Here is a 21,213-nt window from a genome sequence, read left to right as displayed (position 1 = left end):
GAAACAACACACATAAATGTTCAATTAATAAAATATCGCTATAAATAAAACACTTTTTGACATAATATATAAAAAAATTAAAAAATATATCAATTTTATGAAAATTATGATAGCTAGGATAAGGTTAAATAAGCACGATCGATAAAATTGCTTCTACTATGGACAGAAGAAGCTGAATAAAAAAAATAGAGATACAATTACTTTGAAATTAGAGTTTATAGTTAGTTAATGGGAGAGTTTCAACAACATTGACTTATGATAAACTGAACTCATTCTAAACTTATGTAGCAATAGACATAGAGACACGATGGATACGAACACAGAAATATGTATGATATTTAAAATTTAGATAACACAACATGAATTTATATATTATATAATTATAAACTATATAAATGGATAATAAAAATTTATATGCATAAGTATATTTTAGATTTTTTTTTAGTAGAAAGATGTTTCTCATGATTTCTTATGTATTTTTTTAATCATAATAAAATTTTATACAATAAATTTATGTTTTTAAAAAATTAATATACTTTTTATTTTTAAAAATATATTAAAACCGTGCTATAATTGTTAAAAATTCAACAAATATTTATTTGAATTAAACACTTCACTGAAATGTCGAATGTCGATATCCAATCCGTATGACTACAAAGAATATCAATATCCAATAATACGTAGATCGGACTCAAGATAACATTACGGTGTTTTGGTGTTATGAGTCTTGATAATTCTAAACGCATCGAACGGTCATAGTCTTAGTCAGAGCATGGCAAAAATTGACCAGCGTTGTAACCACGGAAAGATCTTGGTCAATGGTTTCTCCTCGGTCGCAATTTCTGTAATATTCTCTTAATTGGGTGCATGTGAGCTTATAGTGCGCTCCACGTGGTGGAAACTAAAGCGTCCATTTCTCATCCATGGTTTCTTATGAGTTATTATAATATTCAACGCGCACTTTTTTGTTTTTTGGTATAAAAAAAATAAATAATTATTAAAGAGCGAGAAACGCAGAGAAGAGAGGTGTGGAAAGAGCAAAAGGAAAAGATAGAAACAGACGTTTGCAGAAGAAAAATAAAAAGAGAAAGATGCAGTGAGTCACAGTCACACAATACAGAGAAACAAACACAGCGCCACCGTTCCGTTTTCAACAACCTCTACCCTAACGCCGTCGTACCGGCTTCTGCTCCGCCGCCGCCGTGCTTTAACTCTCAAACGGACGCCACCAAGTCCATTTCCGTCTATGACCACACCTCAACTATTTTCCCTCTTTTATCTCAGTTTATAGTTTCCGCGTAAGATTCGCGCATGCTTCTTCTTCTTCTTCTTCTTCTTCAATTTCTCCTTTTCGTTAATCATGTTAATAGTTAGTCGTATGCATCAACGCTACTAGTATTTAGAATGTTTCGAAACCCTAGAAATTCTTGAGGCTCGAGGAAATAAATTAGCTGAGAGAGGATTGAATTTTTTGTTCTTAATTGTTTTGACGAGTTCATGGATTTTTGAAGAAAACGAACCGGATTAGGTTGTTATTTCTAGGTATTGGCTCTGGATTTGTGTTTTGAAGTGTGCATAATGACGCTGTTTGTGTGTGCGTATCGTAATTATTGCTTTCTGTTGTTTATATGGAAATCTTTTACTTGAACTGGTTTTATTTAACTTAGAGGATGGTTGAGTGGTTTTTGATACTTGTAGAATGGATTTAATTGTTCTTCCTCTTTTTTATGTTTATGTTAGGAAACCTTGTATTTACGGTTGAAGCTGTTGGTCGTTTTGAATTTTTTTTTTACATATGTATTTAGTTTCTAATCGTTGGATGCAATTAATAGAAACAGTTTTCTACGATTGAGTTTTCCGTTGGAATTTTCTCTGAATTAGATTTCGTTAGATTAGAGCGTTAGAAATCCGAAGTCTAGGGCTTGGTTCCTTGTCTGGAGCTTTTTGGTCTCTGGAAGGTTTTTTTAGTTACCTTGTAATCTAAGAGTTTAATCGTCTTTCCTTTTTGTTTATTTTTCAGGAGGAAGTAGGGTTACCATTTCTTGCTGGAAATTGAGGTGGTGGCTTTTGAGTTTTCAATTGTGATTTCCAGGTACACAATTGGATTTCTTTTTTGTTAAAAAAGTATAAGCAAATCTTGAATTTGTCTTTACACTACAGAGTAATTAGTGTTTGTGGCTATAGTTTAGATTGGCTTCTACGTTTTTCTGCAGTTATCATGGGATCAGCTTGTTGTGTTGCTGCTGCAAAGGATCCTAATCTTCCTAACAGAACTGGAGGTGAAACCGTGCGTAGAGATGTTGTTTGTTCACCATCGTGGAGCTTTCAATGGGATAGTAGGGAGCGTGTTGCTGGTGAAATTGAGAATCCTTCTTATCACACATCTCATGTGGACAGTAGAAATGTCAGCATGGAGTTAAAAGGTTCATTAAGTTCCGAAAGAGGTAATTTGTCAGATGGGGGAAGCATCATGGAGAATTCTGTGACTCCTATTTCTCTGAAGTCCCCTGTTGATGAGGCACTGGTTGCAAATCTGATGACCCCCTCTTCTGGTAAATGCAAACCCTGAACTCTATTATTCTTTTGTCCTTTACCATAAGCACAATGTTTGACGGGTCAGTCTTAGTTAAAACACTTAGGCCTCTTCCATCCCCATCGTTTTTGGGGGTATTCTTACTTTTAGTACATAATATAGGATGAAACAGTATACAATTTCCTTTTGTAAATTGTTGTATGGTGGTGGAGCAATTATCCCATGAGAAATGTTTCTGTTACCGTTAGGCAACCTTGACATTGAAGCCCTTTCAGTATGCTTACCCAAAAATGAAAATCCTGCACAGTACAGTCGTAGGCTTTGAGAATGATTACAAACAGGCTTCACAATGCAACACAAATATTAGTAAATACATAATCAATAGCTTCTGAGAAAATAGGTGGGATTTTATATATCTTTTGAAAAAGAAAAACCCTTGCTGTTGCCTTTTTATATTCAAGGGATCTTTATCTCACACGTGAGTCTTCTTTATATTGTGTATGGCTGTGTTCACCACCTTATCTTTTTGCTATTTTCCTATCCAGTGTATAGTTTTCAAACTTGGTTTGTTGTGTTGAATGGTCCCAGATAATGTTATTGACATTCTGTTCTTGATGCTGTCTTTTATGCACTTTGGTTCATTGGGTTGATGTTTCTTTGTTTGGCATTGATTTCTCTTTGTTCTCCCTCCATGTGCTTGTTGCAGATCTGTCCATGTCAAGCAATTTTTCTACAGTGGTTAGTTTTGAGCAACCAAATTGGAACCATGAGTTTTGTGGTGCATAATCTGATTTTTAGGCTTTCTGCTGTAGTACTGCTGGGCTCACTCTTAATCTGTGTTTCTCTTTAGGTGAAGAACCCAGCGGAATCTTCAATACCAAATCTTTCTTTTTCAATACCTTCAGTCTTCTCAACAGCCACAGCAGATCCTTTGCTTAATCACAATTATCACCATCTTCACAACTCTACCCCAACAAGATGGGCACATCGTTCTCCAGCACACCCTCTGTTGAGACAGATTTCTGATAGTCGAATCATGGGTCTGAAATCGCCAGACAACTCAATTTCTGAAGGTAGGCCATCCTTTGTACTCTCTACTTGCAGCAATGAAATGGCTGCTGGATCCCTATGTGGATCATCTGATGGCTGGTCAATGCGAACCTTCTCTGAGATGGTGGCATCATCCCAAAGGGAACGGTGGTCTTTTGATAGTGAGTGTTTTGGCTCTGGTCGTCACAAGATAAGTGGATCCAGTAGCAGGTTCTCATATTCTCCCTCCATGGAACTACAATCTTGTGGGGCTTGCTCAAAGCTTTTGACTGAGAGATCAACATGGAGCAACCAGAAGTTTATTGCCAACAATGATCTCTCGGTTGTTGCTGTGCTGGTCTGTGGTCATGCATATCATGCAGAGTGTTTAGAGGCTATGACACCAGAGGCAGATAGGTATGATCCAGCTTGTCCAATTTGTATGGTTGGAGAGAAGCACTTTTCAAAGTTGTCTAGAAAAGTTCTTCGGGCTGAATCAGAGATAAAGGCCAAGAACCACAAGATATCCAGAAACCGTGTAGTTGATAGCTACCTTGATGGTGGTTTTGATGTTTTTGATCGCCAAAAAGATATTAATTTGGGAGGAAAAGTTTCAAAAATGGAGCCTAGCTCCAGTGGTAGGAGCACATTTGGAAAGCCATTCTTGAGGCGGCACTTTTCACTTGGATCCAAGTGGAGCCGATCCCTGTCCGATAATGATTCTGCAAGGAAGAAAGGATTTTGGGCAAGATATCGTAAAGATTGAGTTCCATTTGCTGTAAGAGTCCATCATTCTCTAATTCTAGTAGTGATAACACCCACCATCAATTTATAATTTTGAATATTTTCTATGTAGTCTAACATTACTCATAGTTTTAAACGCTTTAAATTAATTAATTTTGACTTTTGACCAGAAATCCCAGTGAGGTTGATGTGGTTCATATGAATTTTATGAATATAACGTCCCTTGGCAACTGAGGCTGAGCCAAAGCAATGACGAGCACAGGGAGGCAGAGGAAAGAATAGATATATTTTATTTCCCAAGATTTCTGCTTCATTATTTTCTATGGTAACAGTAACAGAGGCAGCTGCTTCATTCTACCTGCTGCACATTTCTGCAACTCCAGAAAATATGGTTTAAAACGCAGGAAACTTAAATGTGTTTTAACCATTGTATTTATATTTCTAATGAATGAATATAAGATAACTTGGCAAATTCAGTGAGTCATATAGAAGGAGTTATGTTATGTGGAGAAGGTGAATCTGAAGAGTGGTGTATGAGACAGGATCACTGAATGTTGTAGTTGATTGAAGAGAGAATTAGATGAAACCAAAAAACATACTAATCCTATTGCACTCTCAATCCTGCATGCAAATTACGGATTTCCCTAAACCTCTACTTTTATACTTAAAAACAGTTCCCTGTTTAAATTCAAAAAATATACTATTTTAATTTACCCAATTTATGTACTTATATATAAGTGGTAGTGTTTGTGGATGGTGGTGGCAACAAATCTATGTAAAAATAATAAATAATAAAAACGAATTTCCCTAAAGTTGTTAATAAAACTAAACTTAAAAAAGTGAGTCGCGCATAAATTTATGATTTTTATAAGATAATTTATTTCTAAAGTCATATATATGTAAACAACTATTTCTTTAATTTCAGAGTTAAATATTTTTAAATCATTATAGTCAAATCTTGATTAATTCATTTTAAAACTTTAAAAATATGTGATTTAATCTCTTAATCGGCTTTGTAAACAGTGAACAAATTATTATTAAATACTAGATTCAAATATTAGAAGACTAATATCACATATTATGTAAATTCATTCTTGTTGATAATAAAAATTGTCACTAAATATTAAATCAAGGTAAAAGAAAAAATAGTAAAATCACATTTAAAAAAAAATGAGAACTAAATTCATCAATTCACAAATATAAAGACAAAAGACAAATTTGAAAAAAATTTGTATAAAGATCAAAATCATACCATTTTATTACTTTTAAAAAAAACATAATTCATGTTTTAAAACACAACACATTCATTATAGTAAAAATTTAAAATTTATTCAATTTTTTAATGTAATATTAAAATTTATAAAATGTAGAAAAGTGAGAAGGTGCTAATATAACATAAAGGTCTTTATGCTTTTACAATAAAAGATGCATTTTTTCCACAGTGGCATCACTTGTCTATGTGGTTTTGATTTAAACTCACATCCTCATAGTCAGTGTTCGAATGCTGCTATTGGATAGATAGATATATAGAGAACATGGCAGAACATTTGATAATAATAAATGAGGTATTAAAAAATACCTCTCTTTTACTGTTTATCTACAAAACAAAAAAAACCTACATAAATAGGTCTTACAAATATAAACTTTTAAATACAATAGATAATTAAAATATATTTTATATGTAGCAATTGAAAACGTTTCATCATCATGCTTTTTTTCAACAAAGTTACTTTTGTGATTATTTATCTTGGTTTATTGAATTGCATTTTGCACTAGAGAAAACCCTAATTGAACCAGAAAAGATTGCTATAACTAAATAAATTAAACTCTCTATCCAAACACTTTGTATCAAAACTAGAATTTGAGATTACTAGTTAAGTGGCACAATCATAGCAATTGTTTTGATGACATATTTAACCTAGCTTTTGAAGTGTTAATTTTAGGGTTCTTAGTTGAAGCAGTGAAATAGCATTTGTGCCCAGAGAAACAAACATGAAGTGAGTTGAATAATGACTGAGACACTGAATTTGGTCAATGACAGTGGAATGGATTCTGAATTTGGTGAATTATACTCTTCAATCCTGATTTGTAATCAGGGAAAAGTAGTTGCACCCTTAGTTCCCTCTTCATTCTGCCATTACACACTCTCTTGTCACCCTTTGGATTTACATTTGACCACTCTTTCTGCCTCTGCTCCATACTCTGTAACTTCAGCCCTGGCCACTTTTCCTCCACCAGTTTCATTGCATACTCAAACACTTCTTCCCTCGGAGCAGGGTCATCATCAACAATATTGTAAATTTCACTGAAAATATGAGCATATTCACCCAATGAGCACAACCAATAAAAAAAGAGAATAAACAATCACTATAGTTGCTGCAAATGGTAGGTGTTGTCACAATTAGAAAATGTTAAACAAGTATTTAGATGTCAAATAAGTCCTTAAATCTAACTATCTGTCATCATTTAAGTCTCTCTCTCTCTCTCTCTCTCTCTCTCTCTCTATATATATATATATATATATATATATATATATATATATATGTTAGTATCATCATTTAATAGCATGTTTTCTTGAAGTTTGGATTAATGTGGTTGTTAAACTTTCAATGATTTATCTAATTTTCTTCTATTCAGGAACTAATATGACAGTATCCAACAAATTCAGGAATCAAAGAGACTATTTACTCAACAGCATTAAGATAATTTCAGGACATACTTTATTAATGCATCCCAAGTTTTTGGCTCCTTGTGCTCATAGGCACTAACTGCTGTCTCTTTACGAATTGCCCATGCCCACTTTATTCTTGTTAAGGTCGATAGTATGAATCAACAAACAAAGAAGGTAGGAAAAAATAATTATGGCTTTCAATTGTAGTTAGGTTATGTTTCTCTTTCATCACAAACTTTTATATTGCAGAAAATTGCAAGTAAACGTGGCTGTCAAGTCAAGGTCACAATTGTGGTTGTATGAATCATCAAAACCTTGACATTGCAACCACAATTATGGATGCAGACAGATTATTAAAATCGTGACTAACATTCATAACCAATATTTAGGACTGTGTATTTACAATAGCGTAAGTACTTTAAATGGTAGTTAAAACCTTTGCATGCTCAACACGAAGAAATTCTAATAAATCTCAAGCTTAAGATGTGTTCGTTAGATAAACAGCCTCAGTCAATGCCTTCATCTTGCGTATGCATTTACAATAGTTGCTTTATTTGGGAGGATTTCTACATGTATTTTGAGAAGGTAAACATTTCATTTGTTTTGTATCTAAAGTTGCAACAGTAAATACAGATGATGAGCATTGAAATAAAACTAAAATTCAAGAATTGTGTTTCTCCAGCTACCTAGGCACTTCATGGTTGGTAACTGCCATAACCTTCCACTACTGCAGGACTAGAAAGTAGAGGTTTGACAATCCTACAACTTTGTTTTATTCTTGGAAATTTTTTCCTATTCAGTTTAGAAACATTTCACAAAGGTGTTGAATGTACCAGAAAGTTAATTGTAGAGGAAATTCACCTGGGGGGAGGTACATAAACAGTGGCCATCAGTGCCTGGCAGATGTCATCAACATGTATTCTGGATGTGTATTTTCGGTGTTTTCTCCTCTTCTGACCTTCTGACATCGGCTTCTGCTTGATTATTGTATCAATGGCACTAAAACAAAAGAAATTTTCAAAGCCAAAAGAGTATATATGCTAAATTGACAATTAAGTGATAGAGCATCTTGCCATGTAAACATAAACCCACGGATGAGGGTCTTATATTATCTCAAATGGGATATGATATGACATTTATTGAGTAGTATATCCTTAGAATGACAGATTTGAATTGATTACCATGGCATCTAACTCAGACAAGAAATTTCTAAGCTTTTACAGATCCTACAAAGAAACTGATGATAGAAAAATTAAAGTAAGAACAGGCAAGTACCTTCTACCAGGGCCATAGATACCTCCTAGTCGGAATAAAAGTGGTGAGATCCCAAGATCGTGAGACAAATGTGACCAGCCTTCTTCGGAACTTAACCTTAATTTAGCCAACTCACTTTCTGGGTTTGTTGGATAACTGTCAGAACATGATGCACACACTAAGAACCAACTAACAGAGAAGATTCAGAAATTTTGGAAGGCAAGTGATTTATTTAGTTACACTCTCTTACTCCTCATCCACCAATTCACCGGCACAGTCTCCATAGACACCTGCAAGATAGAAAGTCTCTCCATCACTCTGAAAGCAATACAGAAAAATATGTCTAAGCAGTAGCACAGTCTATGTACAGTATGAACATTTGATCCAATAGATAATGCAGCCCCAGACCGCGTACCATTTTTTTTGAAAAAAAGAAAAGGGAAAGTACGAAACAATAAATTTATCACTTAAGTGCATGACTAAACCTTAACATTAATTTTAATGTAGACTCACTAGTTGAAGACAAGTAACTCAGCCACTGAAGATCTGAATTTACTAACGAGCTTCTTAAAAGTTCTTCATGCTGGAGCAACTATAAATCAATACAAGATAATTAAAAAGGTGAAAAGTATAAAGATGTTACCCTCAGAGTACAAAAAGTACATAGAATGGTGACACACATATAACAGCTGTTAGTTACATTACAGTAAAATCATACCGGATCACCAATGCCAACAAGAGGGGGCACAGACACAAGAATGTGAGTGTAATTTTTCAGTAGCCTTAGGATATCCAGACTGCAAAACAAACACAACAGCAAAAGTCTTATCCATCAAGTGAGATATATCACATCCATATTTGACTCCCTAAAGATATTATTTACCATGAAATCCTCTTGGCAACTAAATATTTGAAGTTTTCATAGCATTTAATCCAGAAAGTCATATTCCACTGATACACAATTGTTAGGACTTGAGCATATAAGAAGAGTACAATAGGCCATCTTTGTAAGAACTATAACCAAACAAAACTATTTCATCATGTGGAAGAGCCTCATGACTTAAGCACCGATAGTTTATTCTACTCAATATGAAATTCCTAAAGCACAAATGTGCCCTTTATAGTTCCCAATTTGGACATCAAATCCAATTAACACCCACATAACTGTTAGTGATTGTTTCAAGATAAAATGAAAAATTGAAGGCAAAAATTACCGGTTGACTCACTCGGGGTGGTTTGCATCGAAAAGGTGGACATGAAACCCCATTTCCTGGAGCTGCTGCTTCTTCACATGGGTTGTGCAAGTCCCAGACACGACCCTACCAATAATCATTGATTCAATGAGACAAATTTTGAAGCAAAAAAAGTAAATATTGAAGGGAAGAGAATGTAATGTAACTAACCATCCCTGGTTGTGGAGTTTTCGTGCAAGTGATTGCCCCACGAATCCCATACCCAGAATGAACATCCTGCGGTTTTCAGACAACGTTGGGGATATCGAACCAAAACTTGTCCCATCATGATTATGAACATGGCAACGTTGGAGAGGAATCGATAAAGCTATTTCCATGACAAAATCTTCCAAATTACAGTGTTACAGGGAAGAAACATAAACAGAGATTGTAGCGTCAAATCTCTATATGATTATTAGATATATAATAATCATATAAATCAAAACTTTAGCTCACACAGTAACTGTGACAATGATATTAGAAATAAAATAAATATCATAATCATTATAAAATTTATATAATAATGATGATATAGTAATTTTCCACGAATATTATATTTTTAAATATTACTAAAATAATTTTGAATATAAATAAATCATATATAAATAAAAATGAAAATAATTAATCTATACTATATATAATTTTTCATTATAATTGTTTTTAGTGTATACAATTTTATTTCTATTTTATTCTTATTAATATTATATATTGAATATTTCATTTATTTTCTATTTTTAAATATTTATTAAATAATTAATTATTTTTATAATTAATTGAAATTTTTTATTTTTAAAATTAATTTACTGTCCTTTCGTTTTTAAATTTTAAATGTATGTGAAGTAGTTTATCGAACATAAAACAATTTATTAAACACTTAAAAGAGTTTATTAAATGTGAAACAATTCTTATGTGAAACAATTTACTTTTTTTTTCATATTTTTATCTCTTTTAAAATTATAATTTTTATTTCTTCTTATTATTTGATTGAGTTGTTATCTTTATTATCATTTAGTTTTTTTATTTTTTCTTTGAAAAAAATATGAATTTAAATAAATATATATTTAAATATTAAACATAAATATATATATTTCAATCATAATGATAATAATAATAATAAGTTTGAACATTTTTTTATCCACATTTTCATAACGTATGAATTTATAGTTCTGCTACATCATGCTTTTCAAAATATTTTTGACTGTTAGCAATAAAAAGTGGAAGCACAGTGCCATAACTTTTCACCAAACCCCAATTCTGCATGGTCAATTTCCTTTCTGTTGTCACTGCTCTTATTTTTTCAAATGTAAATGCAAGTAAAATTATTTGACTTTTAAGTTAATTTAAAAAGTTACTCAAAATCATTTAATATTATTAAAAATATTTAAAAATAATTATATTTCTAAAATGGCTTTAATTGGAACTTCATATCAAGAACAAAAAAAGACTCGTTACCTATACCTATGAGGTTCGGACACGCCTCTTAAATGGTATGTGCGGTGTGGACACACGTATCAAATATCGACACTCGTACGATATTTGTATGATACGTATCGATGAAGTGTCTAATTAAAAAAATATTTGTTAAATTTTTGACAATTTTAACATGGTTCTAACACAATTTCAAAAAGGAAAAATACATTAATTTTCTAAAAACTTATATAAATTTTTATTATGACTACAAAAATAAGTAACAAGTCTTTTTGAACCAACTATGAGAAACATCTTTTTGTTACAATCTTTATTGTCAATTTATATAATTCATAATTATATAATATATAGATCTGTGTCCTCGTATCCTACATTTTAGATATTAAACGTATTTATGTGTTCATGTCCCATCAGAGTGTCTGTGTCAGTGTTTTTAAGATGAGATAATTAAAGGTTTTACTTAACAATTCTTGTAATATTTGTTAAAGAATAAAAAAAGCATGTTGAAAAGTATATGGGAATCATAAAAGATCTATTACTAATGCATTTTTAAAAAAAACCCTTGTAGTTCCATAAATTTTTCTGGCTAACAAAAATGAGCATAGCACCATATTTCATTTCATCTATCTGTCCTTGCATACATATAATAAATGTGGTAGTTGCACAATAATTTTCTGATAATTCCAAACTCCTATCTCCACTTATCATATGCCATTGCTTCACCGATATTTCTGGTGGCAGTTGTGTAAGGAATTCACCTTCATGTTTCTTTGGGTCCTCTCAAATTAATGTCACTCACAGAATCATAGTTGCAGAAGGTTTGAAATCTGAACCATATAATGCATATATGTGTGTGTATAGTACATTTGTTTATGTCAATTTTAGTAATAACGATGCACATTTGCTGAAACTTGAATTGCATATACATATTTTGCAGTGTAGAGAAAATGGAAAAGTATGTTACAAAGACAATTGTTGTTGGAGTTGTTTCATGGACATCAGCATTTGTTATAGTGAGAAGAATATTCCCCAAACGCTCTTTTGATTTCTGCAACCGTGTTGTGTCCACTCTCCATGCAACTTTGGCAGTGACTCTGGCTTCGCTCTCCATTGAAGATTGGAGGTGTCCAATTTGTAGTGTGGGATCAAAATCTTCACCCCAGCAGGTACTGAATTAACTGCATGTTCTTTAGGTAGAACAGAAGAGAAAAAAAAAAGTCAAAAAATATGAGAAGGAATATTTCATCTATTTTAATGGATTTGGCTGTTTTTAATTGTTTAGAATTGGCACTGATATGGAAAGTTTGAACTGTGATCTGAACAGATGCAAGTTCTAGCAGTGAGCCTTTCTTATCTCATTTATGATCTAGCTTGTTGCCACTTTGGTGAAAGAGTGAGTCTAGACAACACTGTCCACCATTTGGTAAGCATTGTTGGAATTGTAGCAGGTCTTTCCTATCAAAAGGTAATCATAAGCTCAAAGTTTGGAATAATATTGTTTTCACAATATCAGTCTATTTTTTTTCCGTATTGTATCAATGTCCATATTAATATTAATGTCTGTGCTATATAGGATTAAACATACTTATGGTTTCTGAAAATTAAACAGTTTTTGTTTTGAGTTTTTGCCAATTCTTACATCAAAAGTTGTATACCACTCTCAGATTGTCAAAGCATCATTTTTCTTCTCAGAAATGCATTTTCTAGTAATCATTCATATATAAAAGTGTGTTTTGCTCCTTGTCTTCTGCACAAATTTATCTATTTTAATCTATTACTATTTGTTAAAAATAAGTATTAACATTTGGTCATCTTGATTGGTAGTAAAATTTTCGAGTAGTCGTTTTTGTGAATGTTCTCCATTTGCCTCAATTTCAGAAACCTTTTTGTTGTAACTATTGCTTTCTGTTGTGAGGATTTGATGATTTTTTGGCATATCTGCATACAGTGTGGGTCAGAAATGGTAGCAACAATGTGGATAACAGAGATATCAAGCCCATTCTTACATTTGAGGGAGCTTCTGAAAGAGCTTGGTTACAGAGATAATCCCCTTAATTTGGCTGCTGATGTAAGTAAAAACTATAGTCTATAGTCATACCAAATATTTTATGTCTGCCTTTAATTTTAGCAATGCCTTGTTAAGTAAGCAAAGTGTAAGCATTTATCTTAACCTCAGTTCGTATAACAAAGTAATTTCAAAATTGGATCTTATGGTTTTATTTTTCCTAGAAAACATTGAATTTGTTGAATGTAAATGACTTAACCTACTATTTATTTTATTATTTATTATGTTATTATTTTCATCTATAAATAAAGATCCTTATGTGTGTATTTTATACTAAGGATATCAATCTTATATTTAGTTTCTTCATTCTTAATAAGATGGTATCAGAGTCGTTTCGAGTTTATCCTAACGATTGTTATTAGACTTATTAAACTACTCGTTATCAGGTCGTTTTCTATCACCATAATATATAATCTCACGCACGAGTTGGTAGCTTCATGTGTTAGATACCGTGTTACATATCGACTAGATATTAAGATATTTCACGGTATATATATTTGTATGCTATATAAAGTAAATATATGAGATTTCAATTGGAGGCTAAACACTAAATCGAACCAGATTAAAGTGAAATGTTTTGAAATGTGTGAATTAAACATTGACATAAGATGTGTTGAAGCTGAGTTTGACGTAATGGCACAGATTCTATTTGCTGGCATATTTGCTTTTGCTAGGATGTTGGTCGGACCGTGTATCACTTACATAACTTTATCAGCTGACTATCCACTTCTCATAAAGGTATGACATTTTTTTTCTTTTGAAAACCAATTTGAAGGTAACTATGCTCACCTTTGCTTAATTCCTTCCATCGTTGCAGGCCATGGCATTGGGTTTGCAGCTGGTAAGTGCATTCTGGTTCTTCAAAATTGTTAGAATGATAAAACGCAAATTAAGCAAGAGAGCATAAGATGAAGGAGTCAACCACAGCAGGTCCACAGCAATTAAAATTGTGAAGTGATGAGCGACAAAAAAGTACAGTAGTATGATTCAATCTATTAAATTTGGTACCACTCTGAGGTGGTTGTGAAACGCAGTACCACACGCCACAGTATATGTAACTTTCAAGCCCCTTAATAGCTAAATTTCATTGGTTTGTGTGCCTGGTCAACATCAATTTAATACATTCATTTTATGCTGGTGAAGCTTGGTGATTAATGTAAAATGTACATATTTTTCCTTTTACGCTGGCTATAATGACCTTATAAAAAATATATTATAAGCAAAGTACGTCCAGAATTCCATTCAATTCCAACGAACACCAGCACTTATCAATCATACCAAAAAATCACCCTAACCGTTGCAAATTGAGATTTGTCAATGTGGGTTTCAAGATTTTTCTAAGTTATTTAGACTAACACGGATCTATATATTATATAATTATAAATTATGTAAACTGATAAATAAATATTTATTTGCATTAAATATATTTCAGTTTTTTTAATAAAAATATATTTTTTATGACTAGTTTAAAAAGATTTGTTCTTTATTTTTATAATCATAATAAAAATTTATACAATAAATTTGAATTTTTAGAAAATTATTGTATTTATCCTTTTAAGTGTTAGACCCGTGTTAGAATTGTCATAAATATAACATATTTTTTGAATTGAACACTTTACTCAGTCGTGTTCTACGAGTGTTAGTGTCCGATACATATATCCGACAGGATACTCCATTAGAGTTTCGGAGCTTCATAGTGCCTAACACACCACTTCCTACATCCATTAAAATTTCAACTCAGGTGCAAAAAATATTTATATGTAAAAATGAAACCATATAATAGAAAGAAAAGATGTAAGAAGTTTTTTCTTTCCACCAGTGTTTACACGGAAGGTAGAGTACACAGCGTAACACTCAGTTCACCAAGGCCCCAAATTAGTATAATAACTATAACAGCAGCTTAGATAGGTGGATTGAGGAGAAACTAAATTCCAAACTTAAGATTAGATTGTTGCAATGAAGCACCAAATCAGATTTATTGATCAAGATTGGAAATTTCACTCAATCTTCAACCATAAATGGGGAGACGAACAAATTCAAAGATCGGTGATATAAATAATGTATAGCAGAATCTAAAAAAAAAATTCAATGAAAACCTAATTGCACAAAGAATTTGTGACTCAAAAAATGTACTGCCTAGATATCCATGACTAAGAATTTTATAACAGCACTAGTCTTTGCCAAAATCAGCACTGTAGGGAGCACTGGATTCAAGTTTCTTTGCATCGTTCAGTTTTCTAACAGCCTGCGCGCCAAAGAAAGAAGTCATGTTATGGTCCAGTGAGTGATGAGGGTGATTCCCTTGAACATGATAACTAGATAAAAAAATAGTTTCCCTCAAAGAAAGAACTCACCTTCATAAAATCTTCATGGATCACATAATCACGTTCTGCACGAATTGCTGCCATTCCAGCTTCTGTGCACACATTGCGAAGATCGGCTCCATTGAAGCCCTGAGAAATTTGCAATAAAAAAAACATCAAACGTGCTCTAATTATCAATAAAAATAGTCCAAACTGAACTCACCTCAGCAAGCTTCACAACGGCTTCATAATCTATGTCACCATGCTTAGCTATCCCAGCAGCATGAATCTTAAGAATTTCCATCCTAGATTGTTCATTTGGTAATGGAATCTCTATTTTTCTATCCAATCTTCCAGGACGCAGAAGAGCAGGATCCAGTACGTCAGGACGGTTTGTTGCCATTATCATTTTAACCTACAACATCCATTGAGACAGCAATCATTTTTAGTGAGAAAAAAAATCACAATATAAAGAAGCCACATTAATTACAAGGTCGCTATACTTTACATTTTATGTAAATTGTATCTGACATAAATGAAAGAAGCATGTTCTAAATATGACTAAATGGCAATAAGAAGCAAAACATACCTTCCCAAGTTGATCAAACCCATCGAGTTGATTAAGCAATTCCATTAGTGTTCTCTGAATCTCACGATCAGCACTTGTTCCCTCGCTGAAACGACGACCACCAATGGCATCGATCTCATCCATAAAAATGATGCAAGGCTTAACAAACAAAATGGAGATTCAGAACTACATTCCATTTTATTATACAAACAAATAGGAAGAAACTTCATTCAAGAATCTACCTGATGATCTCGTGCATAACTAAACATTTCTCTAATTAACCTGGCACTTTCTCCGATGTACTTATCAATTATTGCACTTGAAACAACCTACATCAGTATGGAGGATAAGGTACATTACATTTAAGATTAAAGGAAGCCTAAAAACACAAAGAAATTCAGAAAAGAAACAATTCTGACCTTCAAGAAGTTAGCATCTATGTTACTGGCAATTGCCCTAGCTAACAATGTTTTACCAGTACCAGGCGGCCCATAAAGGAGAACACCCTGGGAGACAATAATTGAGAAGATACTAATCAGATTCAAAATTAAATATCATGGCTCATCAAAGTACACTACTGCTAGAGAACTTTTAGATAGAAACTTAGGTGACAGTGCTGCCAAGACATGTAATAGAGGTCACAGACCTAGTAGTAAAGTGAAAAGTAATCACCTTAGGAGGTTTAATTCCGACTCTAATGAAGATCTCAGGGTTGATCAGAGGTAGCTCAATTGATTCCCTCAATTCTCTTATCTGATCAGATAAACCACCAACAGCGGAGTAACTGATATTACCAGGATCCTCATGCACCATATTGTAAACTACCGGATCAACCTGTCAATTCACAATAGATCATTCATATTGACCATCGGGCACAAAAAACTAGCAGATGATTTTCAGAAGGAAACCAAACCAGATAGCCCAAAGGGCACAAACTTCACATTCACCATATCAAATAAAAGGAGTAAACCACAAAACCTTACCTCACGTGGAAGTGCTCGCATTATGGTTAGTGTTGTCATATCAAGAACCACTCTCGTACCAGCAGTCAGTTTTGTCTTATCTACTTTACTGCGGCAACCAACCACATACCTAGGTCCACTGCTTGCCTTAACAATCACTGAGAGACATCAACAACGAAAATAATAATCAACATAGGCTTAAGTTCACATCAACCAAATAAATATATTATCATCCAGAATGACTAGGCAAGGGTTTTCACATTTAAAATGAAACATAAGTTTGTGTTCATAATCTCAATATACAATTAGAATATACTATGAAATTGAATGGCGAAATATCATAACAAAATACGAAAGGAAAAAAAAGATAGACTCAATACAGCGTTCATTGTCGAGAGGCCTGAGAACCTCGCCAATGATCTGTCCAACGCTCTGAAGAGACTTCAAATCATCTTCTGTTTTGTTGAACTCTTTCCTCGAAGCACGCAAATTCTCTCTGACTGCAAACAGCGTATTAAAGCCAAATACGTCAAAATTCATAACAACAAAACCCTAACCAATAGGAACATGGCAGCATCGCGAATAAACAGTGTAAATGAAAACCATAGCGAATTCTAAACGCCTCTGAGAATCGCTAAGGGAGTGAAAAAACGAACCCGATCTCACTCTGGATTCCAATTCCTTGTGCTGAAGAAGTTTCTTACGGTACTCGGCGACCGCATTACGACGTCGTGTGGCATCTTCAGTATCAGTCATGGTTAGTGTTTTTCGCTAAAAGCGAAATCTGAAATCGGAAAACGGGATTGAGAAAAACGATGAACTCTGTTGTGAATGAGAGAGTTTTTTGCCTTAAGCCCTATTCTCTGTTTTATAGGTTGCTATGGATTGCTATTCAAGTTATCTACATTTGCTCTAATTTATTTAAAGCAATTTTTTTATAAAATCTTTAGAATATTGGAAAAGTTTTTTATACTATTGACTTTTATTTGTAATTAATTTTTTTATTATTAGGTAATCTATATCTTTTTTATATTAGATATAATTAACAAAAATACATAAGTGTATTTTCACATTTTTATTAAATTAAATATATAATTTTATAATTGTTTTTTTTTTTTACAAATTTGTTTCTATTTTATCTTTATATTAATATTTCATTTTAGTTATTTTGTTATTTTATAATTATTTAAATTTAAAATTAAAAAAAATTATTAAATTTGAAATACACTATCTTTATTTAAAAAGAATACTATTACATTAAAAGAAGTTAGCACATGATAAATGATATATATTATAAATTATGTAATATGATATATTAGTTATTATAACTACTCACGTGGATAAATATTTACATATTTTCACACTTGATAGTTTTATCATTCATCTTTAAATATAACAGCATGGGATGTTATATCAATAATTTAATCTTTTATTTTATTTTATTTTATTTTAAAAAACTTCATGTCAATATCATAATAAAATTTGACATGTAATATACGTGTATTATTAAAAAAATAAAAGAAATATAAATAAATATGGAGGGACAATATAATCTTTTTTCATTTTAATTTTTAATATTATATAAATCATACAAAATTATTTAAAACGATATATTTTTTCATTATCATGTGTTTTGACTGATACCAATATAATGGTATATCAATTAAAAGGACTATTATTTCATACTCACTCTTTATATTATTTCAATTTTCATTAAAAGCACTTGTTTAAAAATTCACTTTGTACAAAGATCTTTAAGCAAAATATAAATTTATTTTGCAATGTAATAATGGATATAATTTAGCTATCACATTATTAAATATTCTTACTATGGTATTACTTCTAATTTGAATAACTTTATTTGCACACAATCCTTTCATAGGACAATAACTCTGAACATAGCTCATCAGATTAACTTAGCAGCAACACACTCAAACCCTCTTAAGTGATTAAGAACATAACTACCAAAGATCAAACACTTTCAAATTCTTTCCTTCTTTGTTTAGAAGGTAAAACTATAACACTTATTAATAAGTCATGTAAATATAACTATATTACTTAATTTTTTTTTATATAAAACTTTCAGACATCATTAACACGAATGTTTCGTTACTATCCCGCTGAACGCTCCGTATTCGATACTTAGTTAATTAAGTATGCGACAATTTTTTCTAACTTCACCATTGAATCCAGTGAGAGGGCGAAGGTTCCCCATCTTGATCATGGACATGGAAAACTGTTCAAAGAAGAGACTCTCATCTTGGGCATATTTCTTGACCAATCTACGAGTTTCCTTAGCATTTCCCACAAGAAGCACTTCATCTGAATTAAGAAGTCCTTTCCCCCTAAGTATGAGTTTGAAGTAGGTATTATCAAACATTCTTGGGGAGCCAAAGTCCAAGGGAGAAATGAAGTTGTCACCACCTGATTTTGGGCACATTGTCTTCAAATCAAAGTAAAATGATTTTTCTAGATTCTCATCTGGTTGGTTGTTTCCCTTTTGGTTGTACAGTCTCTGCTTGAATGTGGCACATCTTGCCACCCCAATGGTATGTGCACCTGCATTAGAATAAAGTGTTAAACTGTGACTCGTGCATTACTGGGAAATATGTAACAAACATAGCATGATAGCATGGATGAGAAGTTGAAGTTCCACCTGAGAGGGCAACAAGGTCTGCTTCATCAAGGCCTTGACGCTTGAAAAATGTTATTAGACTTTCAATGGTGGCGTTTGGTGGAGGAATGTTTTTGTTTGACCCTCTTAGACTTGCTGTTTTTGAGTCTCTTCTCCCTAATGGGAGTTCCCAGTTAGGTCCTCCACTCTGTTGAAAAGAATCAAACAAGTTTCAAGATCTCACATTTTTCTCAATGATCAATTCACTGCCTTTAGTTTAGTTTCTCTTCTAACCAAGTTCATATATATTATTCACATCTTCTATCATTAGATCAAACCTAACACATTAAGATTTCTCATGTGTTAGACAACATATCTATATTATGTGGATAATTCTGAGTTGTCTCAGTATGAGTGAAGTGTGTTCACTTACAAGAACAGTAGAGCCCCTAGCAGCAAGGGCAAGGATGTCTGCACAGGATACAGTCTGAGGACATGCTTCTTCCAACCTAGACTTGATTTCATCAATCACTTCAAAACCTCTGACAGAGTTTTTGTTTGGTCCAGAATTTTTTTCACTCACTATTCTTGTGCTATCATCCAACAAAATTGATGCATCACAGCCCTGCCATTCACAACAAAGGAACTAGAAATCTTAGACTGTCCACCTATGAGTGTAAAAATAACAGTTTTGCACATGAAGCAACCAGATAGGAAGAGAAAAAAGACAAGTATTTGATACAATATGTTGTAATAAGTACTCTAACAATAAGTAATACTTTTTTTTATGTAATGACAGATGATTGTTGTTATTTGAAATGTTAGTATAACTGAGATGGCAAATTCCATAATAATGTCTGAAACCTTTTATAAAAGAAAATGATTTTGTTTAGGATTAGTGTTATTGTTTCAAGAGGGCTTATTAGGAGAAATGCAATATGAGTTCACCTGCACAAAACAATCATGAAAGTGAAGTCTAAGAAGAGAAGCAGCCATTCTCATGTCTTTTGCAATGGCCTTCTCCAACACTGACATGACAATGTCATTAGCTTGGGGGCAAGAAAACTGATAGAATTGAGGTGAAAGGCCAAAAGATATCCCTCCATGATGATCACCCCAGCCAAAATGAAAGCCAGGGTGACCCCAAGAGAGTTTAACAGAGAAAAAGGCTATTATTATCACAAGAAGAGTGACTTTGATGAAAGTCATGGTGACAAAGACAAGTGTAGCAACTGAATTTGAGAGCTTGCTAATTTTGATGATTGTATGTTCCATTGAATAGACTAGTGTGACATATATATATACTACTCAAATTTCGAACTAACCAATCTTTTTACCAAATCATATAATGTGGGAAACCAAGCCTTTGACTGTTTCAACAATGTATATGTTGTGTGATTGCACTGCTTCTGATGATGATGCATTATTTAGTTTTGACAGTGGTTCTGGTATTACCTGCTCCTGGACCAAATCAAAACAGTGCAGAATTTTTTTTGTTTATGTATATTTTCACATTATATGACGTAAATATGTAAGCTATATCGATCTGAACTCCATAGTTAAGAAAAACAAATTATATTAACATGACCAGCTGAAAAGTTTCATATGTAACACTCATATTACATGAATCGATGGAGTATTCAATTTAAAAATATTTATTGAATTTTTGGTAATTCTAACACGGTTTCAACATAATTTTAAAAAAAATAAGTAAATTAAGTTTCTAAAGTTGTAATTTATTGTATAAATTTTTAAGAATCAAACTGTGTCGTGTGGAGATGATATGAAAAGGTTGTTGTATGTGTTGAAA

The 21,213-nt window shown here is 32.6% G+C and overlaps 5 protein-coding genes across 9 annotated transcripts; 2 read left to right on the top strand and 3 right to left on the bottom strand.

Moving 5' to 3' along the window:
• Nucleotides 1-961: 961 nt before the first annotated feature.
• Nucleotides 962-5,015, top strand: LOC137816386 (uncharacterized). 2 transcript variants are annotated; one of them, XM_068619503.2, is made up of 6 exons: nt 962-1,298; nt 2,021-2,092; nt 2,214-2,552; nt 3,240-3,271; nt 3,384-4,340; nt 4,477-5,015. In XM_068619503.2, the coding sequence occupies exons 3-5, from the start codon at nt 2,219-2,221 to the stop codon at nt 4,326-4,328; spliced, it is 1,311 nt and encodes a 436-aa protein (XP_068475604.1). In that variant the 5' UTR covers nt 962-1,298; nt 2,021-2,092; nt 2,214-2,218; the 3' UTR covers nt 4,329-4,340; nt 4,477-5,015. The 2 variants fall into 2 exon arrangements, with proteins under 2 accessions (XP_068475604.1, XP_090152070.1); XM_090295944.1 differs by lacking the exon at nt 3,240-3,271 and having other exon boundaries at nt 975-1,298.
• A 1,133-nt stretch (nt 5,016-6,148) lies between these two features.
• Nucleotides 6,149-9,877, bottom strand: LOC137816384 (NAD(P)-binding Rossmann-fold superfamily protein). Of its 4 annotated transcripts, none has more exons than XM_068619502.2 (8): nt 9,635-9,875; nt 9,458-9,550; nt 8,950-9,028; nt 8,745-8,823; nt 8,482-8,521; nt 8,253-8,387; nt 7,839-7,976; nt 6,149-6,611 (listed from the first exon to the last, which is right to left on the bottom strand). In XM_068619502.2, exons 1-8 carry the CDS (start codon nt 9,799-9,801, stop codon nt 6,338-6,340), a joined length of 1,005 nt encoding a protein of 334 aa, XP_068475603.1. In that variant the 5' UTR covers nt 9,802-9,875; the 3' UTR covers nt 6,149-6,337. The 4 variants fall into 4 exon arrangements, 3 of the variants coding, with proteins under 3 accessions (XP_068475603.1, XP_090151808.1, XP_068475602.1); XM_090295682.1 differs by having other exon boundaries at nt 8,472-8,521; nt 9,446-9,550; nt 9,635-9,873; XR_016515766.1 differs by having other exon boundaries at nt 8,472-8,521; nt 9,458-9,877.
• Nucleotides 9,878-11,586: 1,709 nt separating this feature from the next.
• Nucleotides 11,587-14,111, top strand: LOC137816383 (uncharacterized). Its single transcript, XM_068619500.2, is given in 7 exon segments — nt 11,587-11,740; nt 11,829-12,057; nt 12,216-12,356; nt 12,840-12,959; nt 13,599-13,694; nt 13,774-13,854; nt 13,856-14,111. Coding segments are annotated over 6 exon segments (711 nt in total). The 5' UTR covers nt 11,587-11,740; nt 11,829-11,838; the 3' UTR covers nt 13,910-14,111.
• A 793-nt stretch (nt 14,112-14,904) lies between these two features.
• Nucleotides 14,905-17,694, bottom strand: LOC137816382 (26S proteasome regulatory subunit 10B homolog A). The gene is made up of 10 exons (XM_068619497.1): nt 17,446-17,694; nt 17,170-17,289; nt 16,811-16,947; nt 16,500-16,661; nt 16,247-16,333; nt 16,070-16,156; nt 15,849-15,986; nt 15,483-15,674; nt 15,311-15,409; nt 14,905-15,201 (listed from the first exon to the last, which is right to left on the bottom strand). Exons 1-10 carry the CDS (start codon nt 17,543-17,545, stop codon nt 15,127-15,129), a joined length of 1,197 nt encoding a protein of 398 aa, XP_068475598.1. The 5' UTR covers nt 17,546-17,694; the 3' UTR covers nt 14,905-15,126.
• A 793-nt stretch (nt 17,695-18,487) lies between these two features.
• On the bottom strand, nt 18,488-20,685 carry LOC137816381 (Peroxidase superfamily protein). Its single transcript, XM_068619496.2, has 4 exons — nt 20,352-20,685; nt 19,837-20,028; nt 19,446-19,611; nt 18,488-19,348 (listed from the first exon to the last, which is right to left on the bottom strand). The coding sequence occupies exons 1-4, from the start codon at nt 20,676-20,678 to the stop codon at nt 18,936-18,938; spliced, it is 1,098 nt and encodes a 365-aa protein (XP_068475597.1). The 5' UTR covers nt 20,679-20,685; the 3' UTR covers nt 18,488-18,935.
• Between the last annotated feature and the right edge of the window lie 528 nt (nt 20,686-21,213).

The sequence above is a fragment of the Phaseolus vulgaris genome, chromosome 1 (genome assembly GCF_051622355.1).
Source record: "Phaseolus vulgaris cultivar YP4 chromosome 1, ASM5162235v1, whole genome shotgun sequence".
Classification (NCBI taxonomy): domain Eukaryota; kingdom Viridiplantae; phylum Streptophyta; class Magnoliopsida; order Fabales; family Fabaceae; genus Phaseolus; species Phaseolus vulgaris.
The sequence above is the reverse complement of the archived record's forward strand: the minus strand, read 5'-3'. Positions and strand labels throughout refer to the sequence as shown.

Coding starts and splice junctions, on each gene's coding strand:
- LOC137816386 (XM_068619503.2), top strand. CDS start 2,219: ATGGGATCAGCTTGTTGTGTTGCTGCTGCAAAGGATCCTAATCTTCCT. Junction 2,553..3,239: donor TCTGATGACCCCCTCTTCTG/GTAAATGCAAAC, acceptor TGCTTGTTGCAG/ATCTGTCCATGTCAAGCAAT. Junction 3,272..3,383: donor CAAGCAATTTTTCTACAGTG/GTTAGTTTTGAG, acceptor GTTTCTCTTTAG/GTGAAGAACCCAGCGGAATC.
- LOC137816384 (XM_068619501.2), bottom strand. CDS start 9,801: ATGGAAATAGCTTTATCGATTCCTCTCCAACGTTGCCATGTTCATAAT. Junction 8,824..8,949: donor TTGTTGGCATTGGTGATCCG/GTATGATTTTAC, acceptor ATTGATTTATAG/TTGCTCCAGCATGAAGAACT. Junction 7,977..8,252: donor ATCTATGGCCCTGGTAGAAG/GTACTTGCCTGT, acceptor CTTTTGTTTTAG/TGCCATTGATACAATAATCA.
- LOC137816382 (XM_068619497.1), bottom strand. CDS start 17,545: ATGACTGATACTGAAGATGCCACACGACGTCGTAATGCGGTCGCCGAG. Junction 17,290..17,445: donor GGAATCCAGAGTGAGATCGG/GTTCGTTTTTTC, acceptor CGCTGTTTGCAG/TCAGAGAGAATTTGCGTGCT. Junction 15,202..15,310: donor TCCATGAAGATTTTATGAAG/GTGAGTTCTTTC, acceptor TTTGGCGCGCAG/GCTGTTAGAAAACTGAACGA.
- LOC137816381 (XM_068619496.2), bottom strand. CDS start 20,678: ATGGAACATACAATCATCAAAATTAGCAAGCTCTCAAATTCAGTTGCT. Junction 20,029..20,351: donor TTCATGATTGTTTTGTGCAG/GTGAACTCATAT, acceptor TGTGAATGGCAG/GGCTGTGATGCATCAATTTT. Junction 19,612..19,836: donor CTAGGGGCTCTACTGTTCTT/GTAAGTGAACAC, acceptor TCTTTTCAACAG/AGTGGAGGACCTAACTGGGA.